The sequence below is a fragment of the Nothobranchius furzeri genome, chromosome 14, assembly GCF_043380555.1.
Source record: "Nothobranchius furzeri strain GRZ-AD chromosome 14, NfurGRZ-RIMD1, whole genome shotgun sequence".
NCBI classification, from domain to species: Eukaryota; Metazoa; Chordata; class Actinopteri; order Cyprinodontiformes; family Nothobranchiidae; genus Nothobranchius; species Nothobranchius furzeri.
In genome coordinates this window covers 54509405-54528450 of record NC_091754.1, presented here as the reverse complement: position 1 = coordinate 54528450, position 19046 = coordinate 54509405, and the positions used below count along the sequence as shown (strand labels likewise).

The 19046-nt window shown below is 41.1% G+C and overlaps 2 protein-coding genes across 3 annotated transcripts in view; one reads left to right on the top strand and one right to left on the bottom strand.

Moving 5' to 3' along the window:
• Nucleotides 1-387: 387 nt before the first annotated feature.
• Nucleotides 388-19046, bottom strand: part of LOC107381055 (gamma-aminobutyric acid receptor subunit alpha-5) — a 36804-nt gene continuing 18145 nt past the window's right edge. Inside the window, exons 7-10 of the mRNA XM_015952542.3 lie at nucleotides 14807-14950; nucleotides 3096-3248; nucleotides 2706-2917; nucleotides 388-821 (exon numbers count right to left, since the gene is read on the bottom strand). Of these exons, the coding sequence (XP_015808028.1) occupies nucleotides 522-821; nucleotides 2706-2917; nucleotides 3096-3248; nucleotides 14807-14950 (809 nt within the window). The 3' untranslated portion in view covers nucleotides 388-521. The remainder of the gene's footprint in view (nucleotides 822-2705; nucleotides 2918-3095; nucleotides 3249-14806; nucleotides 14951-19046) is intronic.
• The window catches only part of LOC107381054 (gamma-aminobutyric acid receptor subunit beta-3), a 108594-nt gene continuing 98037 nt past the window's right edge, over nucleotides 8490-19046 (top strand). For both annotated transcript variants that reach the window (XM_054743156.2, XM_054743155.2), the window contains exon 1: nucleotides 8490-8794. In XM_054743156.2, the coding sequence (XP_054599131.1) occupies nucleotides 8640-8794 (155 nt within the window). In that variant the 5' untranslated portion in view covers nucleotides 8490-8639. The remainder of the gene's footprint in view (nucleotides 8795-19046) is intronic.

The following is a 19046-nucleotide window of genomic DNA, read 5'->3' as shown; positions in this document are numbered from 1 at the left end:
TTCAAACAGTCTAGTACAACAAGAAACGGGCATTTCAAGGATAAAATAACAATAGGCTATATTACTTCCACACTTGCAGCATGTTTTCTCCACCCTTTTCTCAAAATGCAAACCCCCTGTACTTGAAGAAATGATTGACATACCATTGACATATCGGTATTCAAGACAAAGAGGAGTCGGTAGTTTCCTTTTAAGGGAAACGTCATGCAAACTGCAGCAAGATAGATGAGAAAGAAGCAAAGCACCTGCCTTCCTGTTTCGATGAAGCAGTTTCTTCACTGTCAAGCAGTTTTTTAGGCCATGAGAACAGGAAAGAGATTCTGTTGCAGCCTTGCATCCATTCAATTTGAATTTCATAGTTGGATAGTTTTGTTCTTCAAGCGCAGATTTCATTTACTGTTTTCTAAAGCAGAGACCTTACACAACTCTCCGATAAGGCTCGGCCCCCCATCCATCCTTTCTTACACAAGCTCAGTCTCAAAAAATAAAATAAAAAACAGAAAAAGAAAGAAATAAAGCAGTTATGTAGAAGTGACGACTCCTTTCACACCCGGGTCTCTGTTCAGGTACGTGGCCCAGTAGACAAGGTTGAAGGTTCCGAAGAGGACAGGAAACACTATACGTGACATCTTGTCGATTTTGCTGACGCTGTTGTAGGTCTTCTTGGGGTCCACTATTTTGCTCTCGGTGGCTCTCAGTTGCACCGACGTGGTGTTGGAGATGGTGGAGATGGCAACATCCTTCGTCAGGTTGGGGGTGTAGTTGACACCCGCTGAACAGACGTTGTTCGGCTTTTTCGACAGCACCATTGGATCTCGTTTCTATGGCAAAACAGAAATTGAGGAATTGGTGTCTACAAGTGTCAGACAATCAAGGTTCTGGCAAATCATCTGCGTCTGGACTTCAATCAATCAATCAGATTTTATTTATAAAGTGCTTTTCAAACAAAGTGCAACTCAAAGTGCTTTACAGTAGGCCTGGGCGGTATGGCAAAAATGTCATATCACGGTATTTTTTAAAATTATATCGGTTTTACAGTATTTGACGATATTTTTCACAAGGCCGTGATTACCCAGATTATTTTTTATAAGAAAATAATTACTGCACTAGATTGGCCTTAAATAGCCCGTTTCATGTGCAGAATACCAGTTTTTCCATGTCCAGTCACAGGTAGGTAAATGCAGAAAGCCCCTCAAAGTATCCTTGTCCAAAGAAAGCAGTTAAGAAAAAACAACTAGAAAGATAAAATATTGCAGTCAAAATAATCTATTTTTATTGAACACATTTTGCATATAATCTGTGCAGTTAACCATCTTTATGATTTAACATCCAACGTTATTGCGTTGGTTATCTCGATCCACCGCTTGCTTTTGTTTAAATATACAGTCCCTTTGGCGAATGCGTCTTTAATGGACGTCTGACTCTGACTGCTACTAGCCGTTTTAGCCTTGGAGGTGGAGGGTGCAGATCGAAGATCGAGACATTCTTGGTATTCCAAGACATGTTTTCGGCTGAGGTGATGAAGCAAGTTGCTGGTATTACCCCCGCCGGCTACCACCGTTGCTCGACAGCATTTGCATATAATAGTTGTTTGCTCCACGTCCAAACTTTTAAACCAGAAAAACCTCCAAACAACAGATGTGGCTCCTCTTTTTGGAATAAGTTCTTCTGCGTCCGAAGTTTTGATGTCGCCGTGACAGCTCCCGCCAGCCGCCATTCTTGGTTTCACCATGCTGTGGTGTTTGTGTGTAGCAGTGAAATGAGTCCCAGCTGAAACACTTTCCTACTACAAACATTCTGTACGTTGTTTAGGCCATTCACCGGTATAGCGGTATATATGTGAAATATTCATATCATAACCAAAATAAACACCGGTTTTTAGTTTGAACTGGTATACCACCCAAGACTACTTTACAGAATTAAAATGACCCCAAATTCCCATAACAGTTTTAAAGCATTAACAGTCATATGCACACACACACACACACACACACACACACACACAAAATCACATCAGTAAAAATGTATATTTGGCTGAGTCCAGATGAGCCAAGTAAGGTAAGGCAAGGAAACACCAACAGAGGAGCCATCTGCCCCGGCAGCATCAGGTCTTCCACAGCAACTAAGTCAGGGTGCTCAGAGAAGGGGGAGCATAGACCCCCACCTCCACTCAAACACTACCTGTAGAGCGCCCAGGCAGCAACAGTCGGCCACCGCCCCTGGGGCAGAGGGCCCCCACAGATGGTTCAAGAACGTTCTGGATCTAGCCACCGACTGGAGTTCTTTGACGTTTAAGCAGTGTATTTTTGGGTCATTACTTTGCTGCTTGATGAAGGATCTCCAAATCATTTTAGCTGCACACTTGTCAACTATCAATGTTGTCTTTAGTGTTCCCATTAAGCATCTGTTAGTGCACCAGTGGTTTCTTTTCTAGGAAATGGTTCCAATAGCTATAGTTGATCTTCTCTCATATTCATAATTGCTGGTTTTCCATACGTACATTTAATTTTGCTTATATGTCTAAATATAATTGCAGTCTGTCCCAGCAACCTCCAACAGAGTGTAGACGTTGAGTTCAATTTATGGTTATCACATATTCATTTTTTGATGTCAAAACTTTCAAGTGTACAGCTAAATTAAAGTTATTAGCTTCCCTGATCCACTACTTTTGGAGAGAAAAGTAACTTTGCGCTGACAAATGGTACCTTAGGGTGCTGTGCTTCCAAAGCTTTCTTGCCATCCCAGGCCCAGCTCCTCTTGGTGAAGTAGTTCACCGTGGCAAACTCAATCAGGGCAGAGAAGACAAACGCATAGCAGACGGCAATGAACCAATCCATGGCTGTTGCGTAGGCCACCTTGGGAAGCGAGTTCCTGGCACTAATGCTAAGCGTGGTCATAGTCAGCACTGTGGTCACACCTGTGAAGAGGCCATGGCAATGAGTTTTGACAGACTAAACAAAAACTAGACAACCCTTTTAAAAATGGAAGTGAGTGTCTTAATATACCCTAACCATCATCTGTTGTTACTCTCTCTGTTGGGATTGCTCATTACCGAAAAAAGACAAAGAAAGAAAATTAAGGAAGTAAGCACTAACCAAACACGGTCCTTGCAGGAACTGATTCTCGGTTCAACCAAAATGACACCTGGGAAAGGATCACAGTCATGAAACATGGCATATATGTCTGGATGACAAAGTATCCAATCTTCCTCTTCAGGTAGAAGTGGGCCATCATCACCGTGTACTGTCCTGAGAAAAATACACAAAACAAGAAAGTATTTTATCTTAATGAAAAAGAGATTTAGAATAAACAACATTGGTCATCTTGGGGTTGGGACAAATTATTGATTGAGAAAAGACTTTTATCAGGAATAATACCAAAACATTTATGGAATGCGACCTGCCAACATTCATGTCAGCTTTTTAGACTATAGGACACTCATTATCAATTAGCACACTCATGTCTCAAAGAAAAGTCCAAATCTGAAGCTAAATTCCTGAGCCGACACCATCTTTGTAGTTTTTCTCCATTGCAGCTCTGGTGCTTAACTCGCCCAACAAACATAGAGCAAGACACAAAAGTGCACAGGCCAATGGTACACCTGTTGAGGCTACAGCTAAATCTTTAGCACCTGCTACGGTTGGTCTAGGTTTCTAGGCTACCCTTTTATTGGGTCTGCAGAACATCTGCCTTTGTTTTTGAATCATGTTGTGGAAAATATTGTGTTGTAATGATTAGTTGATTTTGTTCGGAGATCTTGTTTTGTTTTTTAGTTACTTTATATTTTATAGGTTTCTAATGACTATGGGAGGTCTACGGCAGCGTTGAGCTGCCACCCACACAAAATAAAATTGGAGCGATATCACGTTACAACATTTTAACTTTATTGTTCTAACAATATAATTTTCACGTTTGTACAATATACCTAGCCTGGCAAGCCAGACTAAATAAATGTATTATTTAGTCTGGCAACGCTTCACTGACGGCTCTCGGTTGTGGGGCGGGTTCTACCGTTGTCTTTCAAATGATCTCCGCATTCCACTGGACAATGAATGTGACATACTCTTGTTTCACTCTGTTGCATCATCCCACCCACCAGGCATTTAGAGTGCCCTGATTGGCCCACAAAGCGGATAAAGCTCTGTGATTTGTTCACGAAGCAGATAGAGCACTATGATTGACCCACCATTATGGACCAATCACAGCTCTTTATGTGTTTGAAACCCCTCTAGAGAGCTGTGATTGGCCAGCCAGAATGCTGTTGGAGCTGCAGAGGTTCCAGTGGAGCGTTCCTAGACCAAACTTTGCAAAGCAAGAATTTGGTCTAGTTCACCAGGATACAATGTACCATCACGTTTTTACAATTTACTATCATGTTGGAACAATATAAGTTTCATGTTTATACAATATAATACTTATATTGTGATACATTTGCATACTGTACAAACATGAAAATTAGACTGTTTGAACAATAATGTTTTCATGTTAAAACTTGGCTTCTATTATCTGAGACGCACTCTCCTCTCTCCTGGATGCTAAACCCACAAAACCCTTCTCCGCTTAGTGCCAGTATGGGTGAATCCATGAATGTATAACTCACTGATCGTACCATACCTGAACTACTGCATTCAAATCTGGGGAACAACATATAAAACTTACACAAATTCGATCTACATCTTACAGAAAAAAGCAATAAGAATAATCACAAGGAGCAACTACAGAGATCCATCCAATCCATTATTTATTAAATTAAAAACACTAAAATTCTATGATCTGGTGGACTACAATATTTTAAAATTTATGTATAATGCAAACAAAAGGAACGTACCTGCAGGATTAATTAAACGATTTACAAAAAGACATAGCAAATATGATTTAAAGGGACATGAATTATTTAACATACCTAGACATCGGATACTCATAAAGGAACATTGTGTCTCCATATATGGAGTTAAATTGTGGAATAAATTGAATACTGAACTCAAGAATGCAAAAACAATATTGACTTTCAAAAAAGAGATAAAAAATAAAACGATTAACTTATATAGATCTGTTACATAAAAGTGTGAGGGGAGGGGGGTGGGGGGATGAAAGGAAAAAAAACTAGTATGTATTCGTATGTGTATATATGTATGTATATAGATCTAAAACTTAAGGCTTCTTTCTGTGTAAATTGTTTTCTTTTTCTATTTTTTTCTCAAATTCATGGGTTGAGATTTTGTCGGCCAACAAGTCCAGGAACTATATTGTTCAATTTTTTTAAGAATCATATGATTATTTCATTTGTATTAATGCTATTTTAGTTAAAAGGGGCAGACAACATAAGTTTTTCTTCTTTCTGTCCCCTTTTTCATTTTGGCTTGCAGCAATTTATTTCTGACTGTATTTTTATTTTAATGTCAATAAATGAAAATAAAAGATAAAAAAAAATGTTAGGTGACAGTGTGACGTAGATCTTTCAGGCTTTTCTGAACTGAGAAGAACAGAACAGAAGCTAATGCAGGGAATAAGGGTAGAAGACTATTTTCACATTTAGCCTGCATGCTAACTCAAGCCCTTTTTAGAAGACACACCATGCGGACAAATCAGCGTAATACTCCCGTCATGCTGTGTCATATGAATGTGCCGTGGCAGCATGGCCCTGCTGGAATTTTGTGGCATTCGTGCCACCACGCTTGGTAGTACTTTTACTGCAATGCTGGATTTGTGAATGCATATTACGCCTTGGCGCAACAGAGGCAGGGGTCATGATCATGTGGAGAGTTACTGCCGACCTCCAGCTGGCAACTACATTAAAAACGAAAGTAAACACAGGCATAAGTTTCACTTTTGTAAACAAAACCAGCTGAGATGACAAACTGGGGCGATGCAGAGCTCCAGAAGCTTCTTTCCGTTAGGAGCTGGAGGAGCGGCTCGTCAAAAGAACTTGATGAGCGTGGGTTTGATCGCATTAAAAAATAAGTTATGTTCAAGTTAAGGCTGATTCATGCTTCTCCGTCTGCGTCAGTGCAGAGACACGCAACGCCATTATCCGTCCTCGCGTAGGGCCCCGGCAGGCAGGCAAGGTCGTACGGAGTCGAGCCCACTTTTTTAAACATCCGTCGAACGAGACGGAGAACGCAAGCTTGTGATTGGTCAGGGCACCGCTGTAGTCTACACCGCTGCCATTGCGCCTTCAAAAACATAAAGAGAGTTGAGAATAGCTAGCGGCAGACACGGAGAAGCTTGACGAATACCTCGCGAAAAAACTCTAAAATATGAACGTTTAATTCCCCCGTGACTGGAGGAGTGAAAAGATGCGCAGCAAGCGTTTTATTTGTGGATGGAAATGACAGGAAACGTGGGTTTAGAGGTGGTGAGCGCAAGAAGAGGTGGAGGAGAATGAGAGACAAAAATGTCCGTGTTAAAAAGTCTCTTATATACAAAAAAAAAAAACACAATATAAGCACACGATCTTGGACCGATACATGACAGGATACCACAGAACAGCGCTACGCCCTTTGTTGTCCTGCCGGGCAATTGCTTTGCAACACTCTCCAGGAGACGGAGAAGTATGAGGGCAAAACGATTCCATCAATCCATGTGTGTCTGTCCCTTGCGGAGCTGACGGAGAAGCATGAATCAGCCTTAAAACAGAAGTCCGCGGCAGCGCAGAGACCGCCCCCATACCCCCTTTATACCACCATCGCTTAATCTTTTGTAAAAAGGACACGATTGCACCATATTACTGCCACGGTCTGAACACTAATAAATTATCTTAGGCTCTCTGATGCTGCCATGGCGTTGAGGCTAATTGGTGGCATTGTTTTCCAAAAGAGGTTACAAAGTGACTGATCATTTAAAAATAAATGTTAAAAAAGGTTTTTTCAGTGAACCTGCTCTTTAGTATGCAACATTTTTAAATTGAATTGAACATGTCAACCACAAAACTACAAGTCCCAGAATGCAATGAAAGAGTGAATTCATGACACTGTTCACACCCTTGTCGGTTGGTGAACATTGTTGACGCAAAAATGGCTAACACTTGGCCTTTTTTCTACACATCCAGCTATATTTTTGATGTGGTAGTGGTTAAGAGCCGTTCAGAATGTCAACACTGAGTGCCCCATTTAACACATTAAGTAGAATAGCCTCTTTGGGATGAACCATCTCGTTTTCAACGGGGTTCTCAAGTAAAATTCAAAACAACATCGCAGCAGAACAATTTCTAAAAGACAAACACACAAAACACACTAAACAAAACAGTGTAAAACTCCCGGAAAAAAGCAGAAATTCAAAACTTTATACGTTTATTTCAAGGTCATGTAAACTTTGTATCTACGGCAGTGTAGAGCTACCGCCCACACAAAATAAAATTGGAGCGATATCATGGGATATCATTTTACCTTTATTGTTCTGACAATTTAATTTTCACGTTTGGACAATATACTATCACATTTACCTATAAATATAATTAAACTTATATGATCAGTTTACTCTTTCATCCCACCTCTTTCCTCTTGTTCTTGTAATAAAATCATAAGAAGTGCTTGAAAAACGTCAGAATAGATGAATTAGTGAGAAACTGTGAAAAAGAATATTAAAATGGAAATAAAGAGGATAATTATATTCAGCTGAATAAAACAGCTACATTAAACCGGCTTTGAATCCGTGATTAAAGAGAAAATCAGGTGCAAGTGGAGTTAATTACTCCAAGAACACGAGGATGGATTATTAATGTCTGAGCTTTGACAATATGAGATGACTGAGGTAAGCCAAGAGACTGAAAAATGTCTAAGAGAGAGAAAGAGAAGACGCAATGATGAACTCAAGGATTAAAATAAAAAAAAACTCTTGCCGTCAGCTGTTTACGACGGCAGGCGCTGGTATAAAAAATTCTCTCCATCTATCGTTCCATCACACACGCGCACGCACACACACACACACGCACGCACACACACACACGCACGCACGCACACACACACATACACAAAGTAATACACAAGGCTTTCTCCAGGCAAAATCCGATTTTTCAACTGCCCTAATCCCTGGTCACAATCTGCATCCTGCCATCAGTGAGAGGGAGAGAAGGGGGAGGGGCCTCTAGCCCTGGGATTCTCACTGCAGCCACGCCCATTTTAGTCCTGCCAATGGAGGCTCTGACCCCCCCCCCCCCCCCACACACACACACACACACACACACACACTTGAAGCATGATTTCCAACTGTTGATACACACATCGCTCTAAGCAATGCACAGGCAGGACACTCGCTGCTAATCTCTACTGGGATGGAGGGGGGCTAGCTGGGAGGGTATTCCCAATCTCTTCCCTTTTTTTGTGTGTTGACTTTGGTCAAATCCAGGAGCTTTTTGGAGGAATATCGATCAATCGCACTTGACAGAAGATGTTGGAATACAAGGGGAAAAAGGAGACATTTGTGAAATTCCACTGCTGGCATCAATTGACAGCAGAGTCAAAGTGACGGTAATTATTTTTTTGATTTTTTCCCAGAGTCAAACACCTGCTACAGTTGGCGCTCATCTGCCCCTCCAATGCCTCAATCAGGACAACCCCAGGATCATCCCCTGGGTCCTCACATGCCTTCATGACTCACGATCATGACTCACGACTGACCTGGGACACCTTCACCCCGGATGTATGGACCCCTACAGGATCAGGGGTGTAGGAATGAGGAGGGACATGCTCCGCTGGGGGTGGATGTTACTGCTTTTTTGGCCTGGATTTGTATTTCACATTGTCCAAGGGGAACTTCCATTCATGTCTGGGAACAACGCTGCTATGCTGGTCAACTGGTAAGTCATAATCCGACCAATCATATTTTGTTACATGCACAACTGCTGCTGTGGTATTATCGTCTTTTAGAGCTAAGGAGTTATTTTGGGACAGATATCGCTATCTAAGGGAGGTCATATATGCCAGCTATTTAAAGAAACCCTCATGGACTTATCTCCTCTTTCATATCCTCAAATTAGCGAATTGTCTAAAATTAGATGTGCTACTTAAAGCAGTTGTAGCAAATCTGCAATCAAGCTAGGTTTTGAATGCAAACACGGTCATGAACATTCACCCCTCCCATCGGGTATCTTCCCTGAGATGATTCCGCCAGAACCGGAAACTCACGATGACAGACGAAATTACAAAGAGTCGTCACCGTTTCCTAGGTCCAAAAGCGTTTTTGTTGTTTGTGACTTCAAATTGTGTTTTTCTTTTTGGGACTTTGGTAGTTTGTCGTGAAGTTGAAGTGGTAGTAGCCTAATGCAAGTGCGTTATGAATGGAGGACCCAGGGAAGTGCGGCGATTCGGCGAGACCAACAACCGAATGGTCCAATGGTTGCTTTTGGTCCCAAATGTGCTATTAGTGAAAGTTTTTAGATAAATGCAACAAAACCACTTTATTATGATTTTTACTCTGCACAATTTATTTATATGTATATTATTTTAGAACGTTAAGAGGCATGAAAAAATGTTGTAAGCTAATTTGTTTTCCAAATTTGTTATAGCAGCTTTAAAAACAACCAATACAACTTTCAAAGCTGTTCAGCACAAGAGATCAATGGTCCTTATCCTGCCATAGAAATATTTTATTCAGAGAGCTTAAAATTAAGCGAGGCTGAGAAAAATGAAAAAATGGCTACCATCATTTGTATTTCACTGCTATGTCAAAATTGGTGAAGGCCTGCTACAAAAATGTCTTATATATATATATATATATATATATATAACATCCCTAACCTATTTGATGCCACGAGGTACGCATTCATTGATCAGCAACACATACACTATGATATTGGTTATTTTTATGCTCTGCATCAAATAATTACAAAATTAGGTCAACTTGACTCAAGGTTTCCTCACTGTTCTTTTTCCCATATTTTGTGGCAAGCAGGTCCCATAGACTTCCCTAGTCACTCAAGAGGTCACTAGCACATCGGTTAAAATGACTCACTGCAGCTTTCGTTTTGGGTTCTCAGTAATTCTCCACTGCTGGTTTCCATTTGGAGCCAAGATTGTAATTTACATTAAACTAATCAGGATTTAGCTTATGATTGTTATTTAACTGCTAAATGGATAGTGAAGTTTTCCAATTGTCTTTGGATCCTGAGTACCATCACTGGTACTTGTACCACATATTGTGATCCATGGGTTTCAACCAAATGAAACCTTTTTTGACTGGGTTTTGATTAATAAAAGATAACCAAAAATAATGAACCCATATGAATAAAACAGATTTGCGTGGTGCTTTAAAAGCGGCACCAGTAAAATTTGTGGATAAGTTGATATGTCAATGGAACAATGGAAAACCCCTCCCACCCACTGCATTCCACTGTTGAGGCCATGGACATCCCACATTTATAACAGAATGCTACCGTAAGTCATTCATCCCTCTGCAGTAAGAGTGTAAAACTCCCAAGTTTAACTGGTACTGGCATTTTCCTGGTACACAATAACATCAATGCAATATTCAGTATGTGTTCAATACCTGTGCAATACATGATGTATGACAATAGTATGACTGTTCGTAGTTCTGGAAACACAAGATTTTCTTTTTATTTGCTGTTTTTGGTGGTTCTTTTTCCTCAAGTGTATGTGCTGCTGTAGCAAGTGGATTTCCCCACAGTGGGATTAATGAAGTCTAATCTAATCTTCTAACACATATGGACAACGCCATTGATCAATATTTTCCATTAATAGCACATAGAACCATTGCTTTAGTCCAATAAGTATGAAAATGCAATTTTCTCTAAAAATGTCACTATGAAAGTCTACGCAGAGGCAATAAGTCTGGTGGACAGAACGTGACACAAGAGCTTTTACCCATCAGCAGTATCCAACCATTGATTTGGATGTATCCCCAGGCAAAAGCTTTGGTCTGTATGAAGGATGATTTTTGCCCTTTAGTCCTACTAAACTGATTTTTGTTACGGCACCAGATGGTGGTTAACTAACTAGATAAAATGGCCAAAAAGTCAAAATGTAAAACATGTCACGACGTCAAAAACCTACATTAGAACCAGTTAGACGGCATGAGGTGACGATGTCAACAAGGGAAGGTGCTTCCCAACCCAACAATTGATTCATGGTGCAAATATGCTTAAGCTACAATCTCCCAACTTTAACATTTAGGAATAAAAGCTCCAACCAACATTTTATTGCATTAACAGCAAACAGATCAATGTGGCAAACTAATAAATCACTCGAGTAGCCTTTCAGCCATTAGAAATCTTCCAACCAGCAAACTCTCCACCCTTGTAGCTGGGGTGTTCATAGGGTAAAAAACTTAATACAGGGGAAATCCGGGCTTTTAATAATGATCTACTAGAAATCAGAGGGAAGTCTACAGTTCCGTTTTACATAAGAGTATTAAACAGATGCCTTTCAACCCCCCCTAAAATCTCCACATGACAGAGTGAACCTGTCCAATCACAGCCCTTGCTCCAGCTTTGTGAGGACTCGACCTGAAACCCCTTTCCGCCCCTTACCTTCGTTTAACCTAGAAATGGCAAGCTCAAGCTAAGGTCAAGCTTGGAGTCAAATGTCAGGTTTAATGTGCTCACTATTAATGACCTCATTTCCCATCCATCACCACAAAGAGAAAATTATGAGTGCAGATATACCCAGCGACAGCCACCCAACCAATCCCTCGCTGATCTGTGATGTCATCTTCTTATGGAAAAGCTGATGGGCTGTTGGATGGTGGCTGGATGGTGGTGGTGGTAGGGATTAACCCGAGGTCTCAGGTCTCTCTATTTCTGTGTGTGTGTGGCTCATGCAGGGATAAGTGTTGTTGGACAGGACCGTCCAGGCCTGTCGACAGCTGGTTGTGTGACAGATAGGCTCTCTTGTCCACCAGCGTCCACTCGTCGACTCTGATCCTCCTGATAACGTTGCCCCCTGCATTTATTCTCTGCCTCCCATCGTGCTATTCATCTATTTTAATCTAGACTTTGTTACATCACATCACTTTACACTATCATCCGTCACATCCTGTGTAAATGACCTAGACGTCTAAGAGAAAAGAGAAATCCCTGCTGGAGGGGTTTTTGAAAGTACACATTAGGCAGAGAAAATGAAGGCTACAGCTGTTATTGACGACAAAAATCTTGGATTTGAGACGTTGTCGTTTAGCATTCGTGGACTCGCCCATCTTGACTCATGACGGAGAAGGCTGTTGTTAGCCGTTTTTACAAAACGATGCCAAAAATTTGCTGCAATGCCGTTGTGGCATCAGGGAACTTTAGGTCGTTAATAATTGGTGGCGGTAATGTTGCACAATTGAGTACTTTTTACAAAACATTATGCAACGGCAGCTTAAAGTGGGTACAGGGGCTGTCTTTGCGCTGCTAAGAACTTCTGTTTGACATAAACATAGCTTGTTTTTTATTACGATCCAAGCCGCGGTCGTTACGTCTTTTTGACAAGCCACTCCTAAAGGTGTCTGTCCTCCCCAGTCCCCATGCAGTCTCTGGGCTGACCTCCAGCTCTAACCCTCCCACGGTCTTCATGGGTGACCCCGCCAGGAAAGTTGGCCATTGAGCAGGGTTGATGGTTTATCCCTTGAGGTCCACGTGGCAGGGGTGAGGAGTGAATGCTAAGGGGTTAAACCAGCACAGTTAAAGCTGCAATGGCAAATCTACAGAACAAGCTAGCTTAAAACATCTGAGTGTTCCATAACCGTGTTTGCAATTAAAAGCTAGCTTGCTCTGTAGATCTATCACAGCTTTAATTGTAAATAAACAGAAAAACTGTCAGATACAGAAACGGAAAATTAATGTTTTCGCCAGTTACTCTTTTTCCAGAGGCGTTAACTCTGTTTAACATGTCTGTTACAGTAAAAAAAAAAAAGAAATAAAGTTTATTCATGGTCTGCGTCTCCCCCCATGTGTCTCCTTGTGTTCTCCATCCCTCTCTAGGTTCTCCTTTTGTGTCTCCTAGCGCCCTCATGTGTCCTTGTCTGCGTCTTCCTCATGTGTCTCATGGTGTTCTCCATTTTTCCCCAGATCTTCAGCCCTCTAGGTTTCCCTCCTCAGATATCCCCCTCCCAGTTCCTGTGCTCCCGTGGCCCCCTTTTGTCACGCCCCTGTAGTTCTTCTTTCTGTAGTGTTTTCCCTTTAGTTTCAACTTCCCCCTTAGAATATTAGTTATGTTTTCTGCCCCTCTGCTCTTTAGGTTTTTCTCTTAGGTCATTTTCCTTTAGCTACAGCTGTTCATATTATTAGTCTCTCTAGTGTTTTTCCCATCGGTGTTTGAGGTTTTTCTCCCCCTTAAGATTATTAAGTTATGTTTCCTGCTCTTCGTGTCTTTAGGTTTTATTCTTAGGTCATGTTAGTTTCCTCCCTGATTAGTAACTCTGTTCACCTGGTCTCTCTCTCCCCACACACCTGCAGTTCATCTCCCTCTCATCTTCCCCAGTGTATAAAACCCTGTCTGTGTCGTTGTGTCGGTCCATTGTCTTACGTCAGCGTTGTTTTGTCTCTAGTCTCTGGGTCTCTGCTCAGTAAGTGAGCTTTTGGTTTTTGGTCTGAGTTTAGTAATAAGGTTTTGGCTCCCTGCCCTTTGGATTTTTTGTTCCCCATCCAAATAAAAGGGATTTTACTTTATAAACCGCTCCTGCCTTGTGTCGTCTGGTGTTTCTGCATCTTGGGTCCTAACCTCCTCTTGCCCGCAACGTGACAAGTTTATTGAAAACTCAGACTTCTTCAGTCACATTTTGAAAATTTGCTAATGTAATATAATTACACCCAAATCAAACACAATCTGGATTACTTTCCCGATAATTGTCCACACACAGTTTCCTTTATAATGTGCACTTTCTAAAAGGAGACCTGACTCAAAATTAGCTCAAAGAATAAAAAAAAAAAAACTGATGTAACAGTTAAGTGATGGCTTTGATAATACAGGTTTTTCAGGAATGTACTATTCCTGGAAAAGAGGTAGAGGTCTAAAAAGTTTAAAGTAACCATAAATTTGGTTATTTTGTAAATAATACATTTAAGTGGCCAAAAACTAGTACAAAAATGCTTTATGATATTCATCAGCTTTACAAATATGCTTTAATGGGCGTGGTGTAAAAGTACATCTTTTATTATGCTAATGTAAGTATTTCACTATAGGGCCAGTGGCTACAACTTCCAGAGACCCTGGAATACCAGTCTGGTATTATCCGGAGGGCTTACAACTATCAACAAATCATAAGTAGACAAGTTCATCAAATAAATCATTTCAAGTCCAGTCAATGTGTGCCACAGTTGGTGTATGGCAGAACATTCAAACACTCGTTGTTCATTAACGCCTGTGAACAGCACACAATGGTTGAAATTATGCTGAATGATGGTCAGGATTGGTTGGCTTTTGATGTGTAGGAAGTAATTTCAGTAGAATGATTTGTAAATGGCCTGTATTTGATATAGCGCCTTCTAGAGTCCTGGAACCCCCCAAGGCGCTTTACAACACAACCAGTCATTCACCCATTCACACACACATTCACACACTGGTGGGGATGAGCTACGATGTAGCCACAGCTGCCCTGGGGCGCACTGACAGAGGCGAGGCTGCCGAGCACTGGCGCCACCGGTCCCTCCGACCACCACCAGCAGGCAACGTGGGTTAAGTGTCTTGCCCAAGGACACAACGACAGCAACAAACTGAGCGGGGCTCGAACCTGCAACCTTCTGATTACGGGGCGAGCACTTAACTCCTGTGCCACCGTCGCCCCTATTTATGTCTTATGAAGATTTGTCTTCTTGGCTTTTGATTCCTACATATTTTAAGGCGTCTTGTTGATATTTTGATTTAGGCACACTCACCTCTACTGGTGTGTATGTCCTCAGTTCCAGCCGTTTGCCCGATCAGGTGGTACTGGTTGAGTCTGGAGCCATCTTCTGCCACTACCACAGACTTGGCAGCTCCCTGAGTCCAAGTGTATACCACCTCTGACACTGGATAGGCATCTGAAAACAGACAGATTTGATTTGTTGTTGTTGGACTCTTTCAGACTCTTCTTGAGCTTAAGGACTCAAGCAGAAACTGGGTCTGTGCAGCTTTTTTTTTTTTTTATTACTACCTCTGTTGTGGAGTCAGTGAGCTCCCCTGTCAGCAGGAATCTGTGTTGAGGAAGCAAAGATGTGTTGCAACACACTTGTGGTAGGAACTCTGTAATCGCACAAGCATCTTACTACAGATCTTCAGTGGGCTCGAATTGTAGACAGAGGCAGCTTTTTAATTTATGTTGGTTTGATCGTGAATGAAAAGTCAGTGATTTACTGCTGTTCTGACAAAAGAAACACTTGAGGAACAGACAGGCAAAGAGGGATTTGGGTAAATCTGCTGAAAGGAGAAGGACACTTAGTTTCTTCAGAAATAATTCTTCATTTTTGATGATCTCCGAGGACCACAATGACTGAATGGTAATGATTGATTTTTCTATTGCAGAAAACCCTTGATTGTACCACTAAGTCTTTCAGAATTCTAGTGGAATCCCAGAAAGCAAAAAATATAATTTTTTATTTTAAATAACTAGCGTTTAAATTATCTTTCCGGAGTTTTCCCCCTTTCAGAAACGATGTATGATTTGTCAGAAAACCGTAAAAGTGATTATCTTATCATGTACTGTGATATAATGTAAGCAATACGTCTTTTTATTTTTTTGCTAAGCACGCCCCCTGCCCCGCAGAGCTCCGTGCAATAGGAAACTGAGCACTGACCAGAACTAACCAATAGCGTTAGACTACCACTTAGATGCTTCAAATTTAAGGAATACCTCAGCTGATGCAGAGTTGATGAACTTTTCACGGACAAGAAAGTCCTTCAAATATAAATATATGAGAACACAACATGACATGAGAATAATACTCATAAAACAACGTGTTTTAGCTACGTTTGTCGGCTACAGAAGCACATTTATAAACAAAACGTGAAGTCGCCATCTTAAAAAAAATGGAAGGAGTGTGATATGCTTGTCAGCCACTAGATGGTGCCATCGAATAAGATAAGTACTCCGGAAAGAAGCTTTAACCCTCCCACTGTCTTTATGGGTGACCCCACGAGGAAAGTTCCCACAACATGCCCTATAGGTTATAAATTGTAAGTCGCTTTGGATAAAAGCGTCTGCCAAATAAATAAACATGAACATAAGTTGACCATTGAGCAGGATTGATGGTTTATCCCTTGAGGTCCACGTGGCAGGGGTGAGGTGCCACATGGACCCAAGGGATGAAGCATCAACCCTGCTCAATGGTCAACTTTCCTCGCGGGGTCACACCCATTAGGACAGTAGGAGGGTTAAATATGAAGTGATACCCACTGGAAATGCATCAGTTTTCCAGGCCGAATCTAACTCAAAACATTTGTAAAACTTCCACTTTTTGCTAATTCTGATAATATTATAATGTTTAAAAAATTAATACCATCAGAAAAACATAAATAATTTTTAAGAAAGTAATCATTATTTTTTCGGTCTATCCTGAAATCACAAATATTTAACTCAACTACTCAACTAGATGGATTGCATTTCTTGCAGAAATGCTGTTTGAATGCTGATTGCCTAGTCACCATGACTGTGGTTCCTTTGAAATAAGGCTTCACCCACTTGGTTACTATAGCAGCTTTCACAGGACACACCGTGCTGGTAAATCAGTGGAAAAAAAATTCCTAATATCATCTGGTTGAATGTATCAAATATACCGTGATATATCATATCTCTCCCCTGTATCGTGATGCGTATCGTCACCAGAATTTCAGCAATACACATCCCTAGCAGCTACAGAAGTTCAGATGTCAGTAGACATGAAGGCATGTTTATTATATATTGGCCAATGTTAGTCATTTTATATATACATAATTATGTTTACAACAATATTTGACGTTAGAACATAATCTGAGCTCAGAAGCAGCTGCTTGACTTGCCGAGTCCGTTTTCCTCAGTCGGCCTCACTGTGCTGAATGGACGTTTTACTGCAGTGGTGCTCCCTATTGGCTAGTAGATGTAAATATAAACTCAGCGTCATGCTGGTTAAAAATAAATATCAGATTTTTTTTTTATTAAAATGTAGCTTTAAAGAAACTACTGTACCTTCATTCTGCACACCTCTGAATGCCCCATAGAGGTTTGATGTTATTTTTAAAATATTGCTTTTTATATATTTGTTCCATAACCAACATTTAGTGAAGAAAAGAAATATGGTCTAGTTTAATATGGGGTATTAATCATAATCTCATCAACGGGGACTAAAAGAACATTTGTGAGCACAACATTATGGTCAACAATCACAAAGGCACTTTTTTTTTAACTACTAGAAGCTCTAATAATAATTTTTGGAAACAAGACCAATGCGGCTCTCTTTTGTTGGCTTTGAAGCAGCTCCAATCACTGGTGTGTTTTTCTTCATGATTGTGTGATGGTGATCATTTTTGGGCATGTTGCTGAAAAAGTGTAATGTGAGGAAGAAGCAGGAAACTCCACCTCAGATTTGACTTACTGATCTTATCGGTATACAGCTATGAGCAAACGCTCTTAATATGACACAATGTTGGACCTATCCATTTTCCTCCATTTATCCAGGGTCCAGTCGCTGGGACAGCAGCCTAAACAGACAGGCTCTGACTTCCCTCTCCTAGGGTGTTCCCAGGTCAGCCAAGAAACAGTTCCTCCAACATCCTGGGTCTTCCTTTGGGTCTCCTCCCGGTTGGGCGTGCCCGGAAAACCTCACCAGGAAGCATCCTAACCAGATACCCGAGCCACCTCAACTGGCTCCTCTTGATGTGTAGGAGCAGCTGATCTACTCCGAGCCCCTGTTGGATGACAGGGCTTCTCACCCTATCTCTGATTACACGAGTGTCTCACACCTTTGATGAATTCAACACAGAAAATATAAAAAACATTTTTGTGAACAGAGATTGCTTCCCTGTCAAGAAAGTGGACTCACTCACAGTTTAGCCTTAAAAAACACATTAATAAAAGAATGGTACCTAGACATGCTCCAAGGGGAACCCCCCAACCATCCAATCACAGTTTGCCCTTTGTGACATGATGGAGTACCATCTCATAAGGCTAAGGTTAGAAGTAAATACCTTCCAAGCCTTAATGTCCCAGATAATCTATCATCGATAGGCAGGTGGTCCAATAAAACCACACAAATCATGCTCAGTCGGGATTTGGCCCAGAAGTTGACAGACCGCATGCCAGGATGGATTGAAGAGGTCTTGAAAAAGACAGACCACTGCTGCAAATATTGACTCTTTCCATACACGTAATTGAATTGTCAATAAAAGCTGGTGAAACCTACAGAAAGCTGCTCATCATGCTTGAGTATACCCTTAAAACACTGGACAAGAAGATGTGCACTGACACAGTGTCATTTGCAAAGGCCATATGTTAAGTAAGCAAGACAGAATCTGGAATTAGGGGCCCTTTACCTGAGCTAACCCCGTGGCCACAAGATAAATCCTTACTTAAGCACTGTGGACATAAACTATTTGATAAAAGGAAATATGAATGCAAACCAGTTATTTCTTTGTTCTAAAAAAAAGCTCCCACCTTCACTTCCACCTTTTACCTCCATTCCCACACTGAGATAATTAGGTTGATTTTAGCCTTGGGAGGACCCAGCACCTTCTCACAGTCTAATTGGATTGTACTCAAAAGTGTAATCTGACATAGTGAGTGTGGGCGGGTCACATCGCACTGAAATCTGGGGATAAGAGCCTCATCCTTTAAGCCCGACAGACTCCCAAGGTGTGGGCAGATCTGTCTTTAAATACCACCATGGCCGCTCCCGTCCTCCCGTCCTTTGAGGACACATATATATAGACGAGCTGCCCCCGTTCCAAAACCAGCAAAGGAAACCCGTCCCGTTGCTGACGTCCGCTACTGTATAGAGGAGTTGTTTTACATGTCAAAGTTACTTATCTATCTAAATTAATATTTGTGCTTATCAGATCTGAAATGAAAGAATTCTCAAATTGCATTGCTCTACTTACTCAATTGAACAAAACAACTGAATCATTCCTTCCAAACTCTACATGTTGCATAATCTTTAATTTAAACAA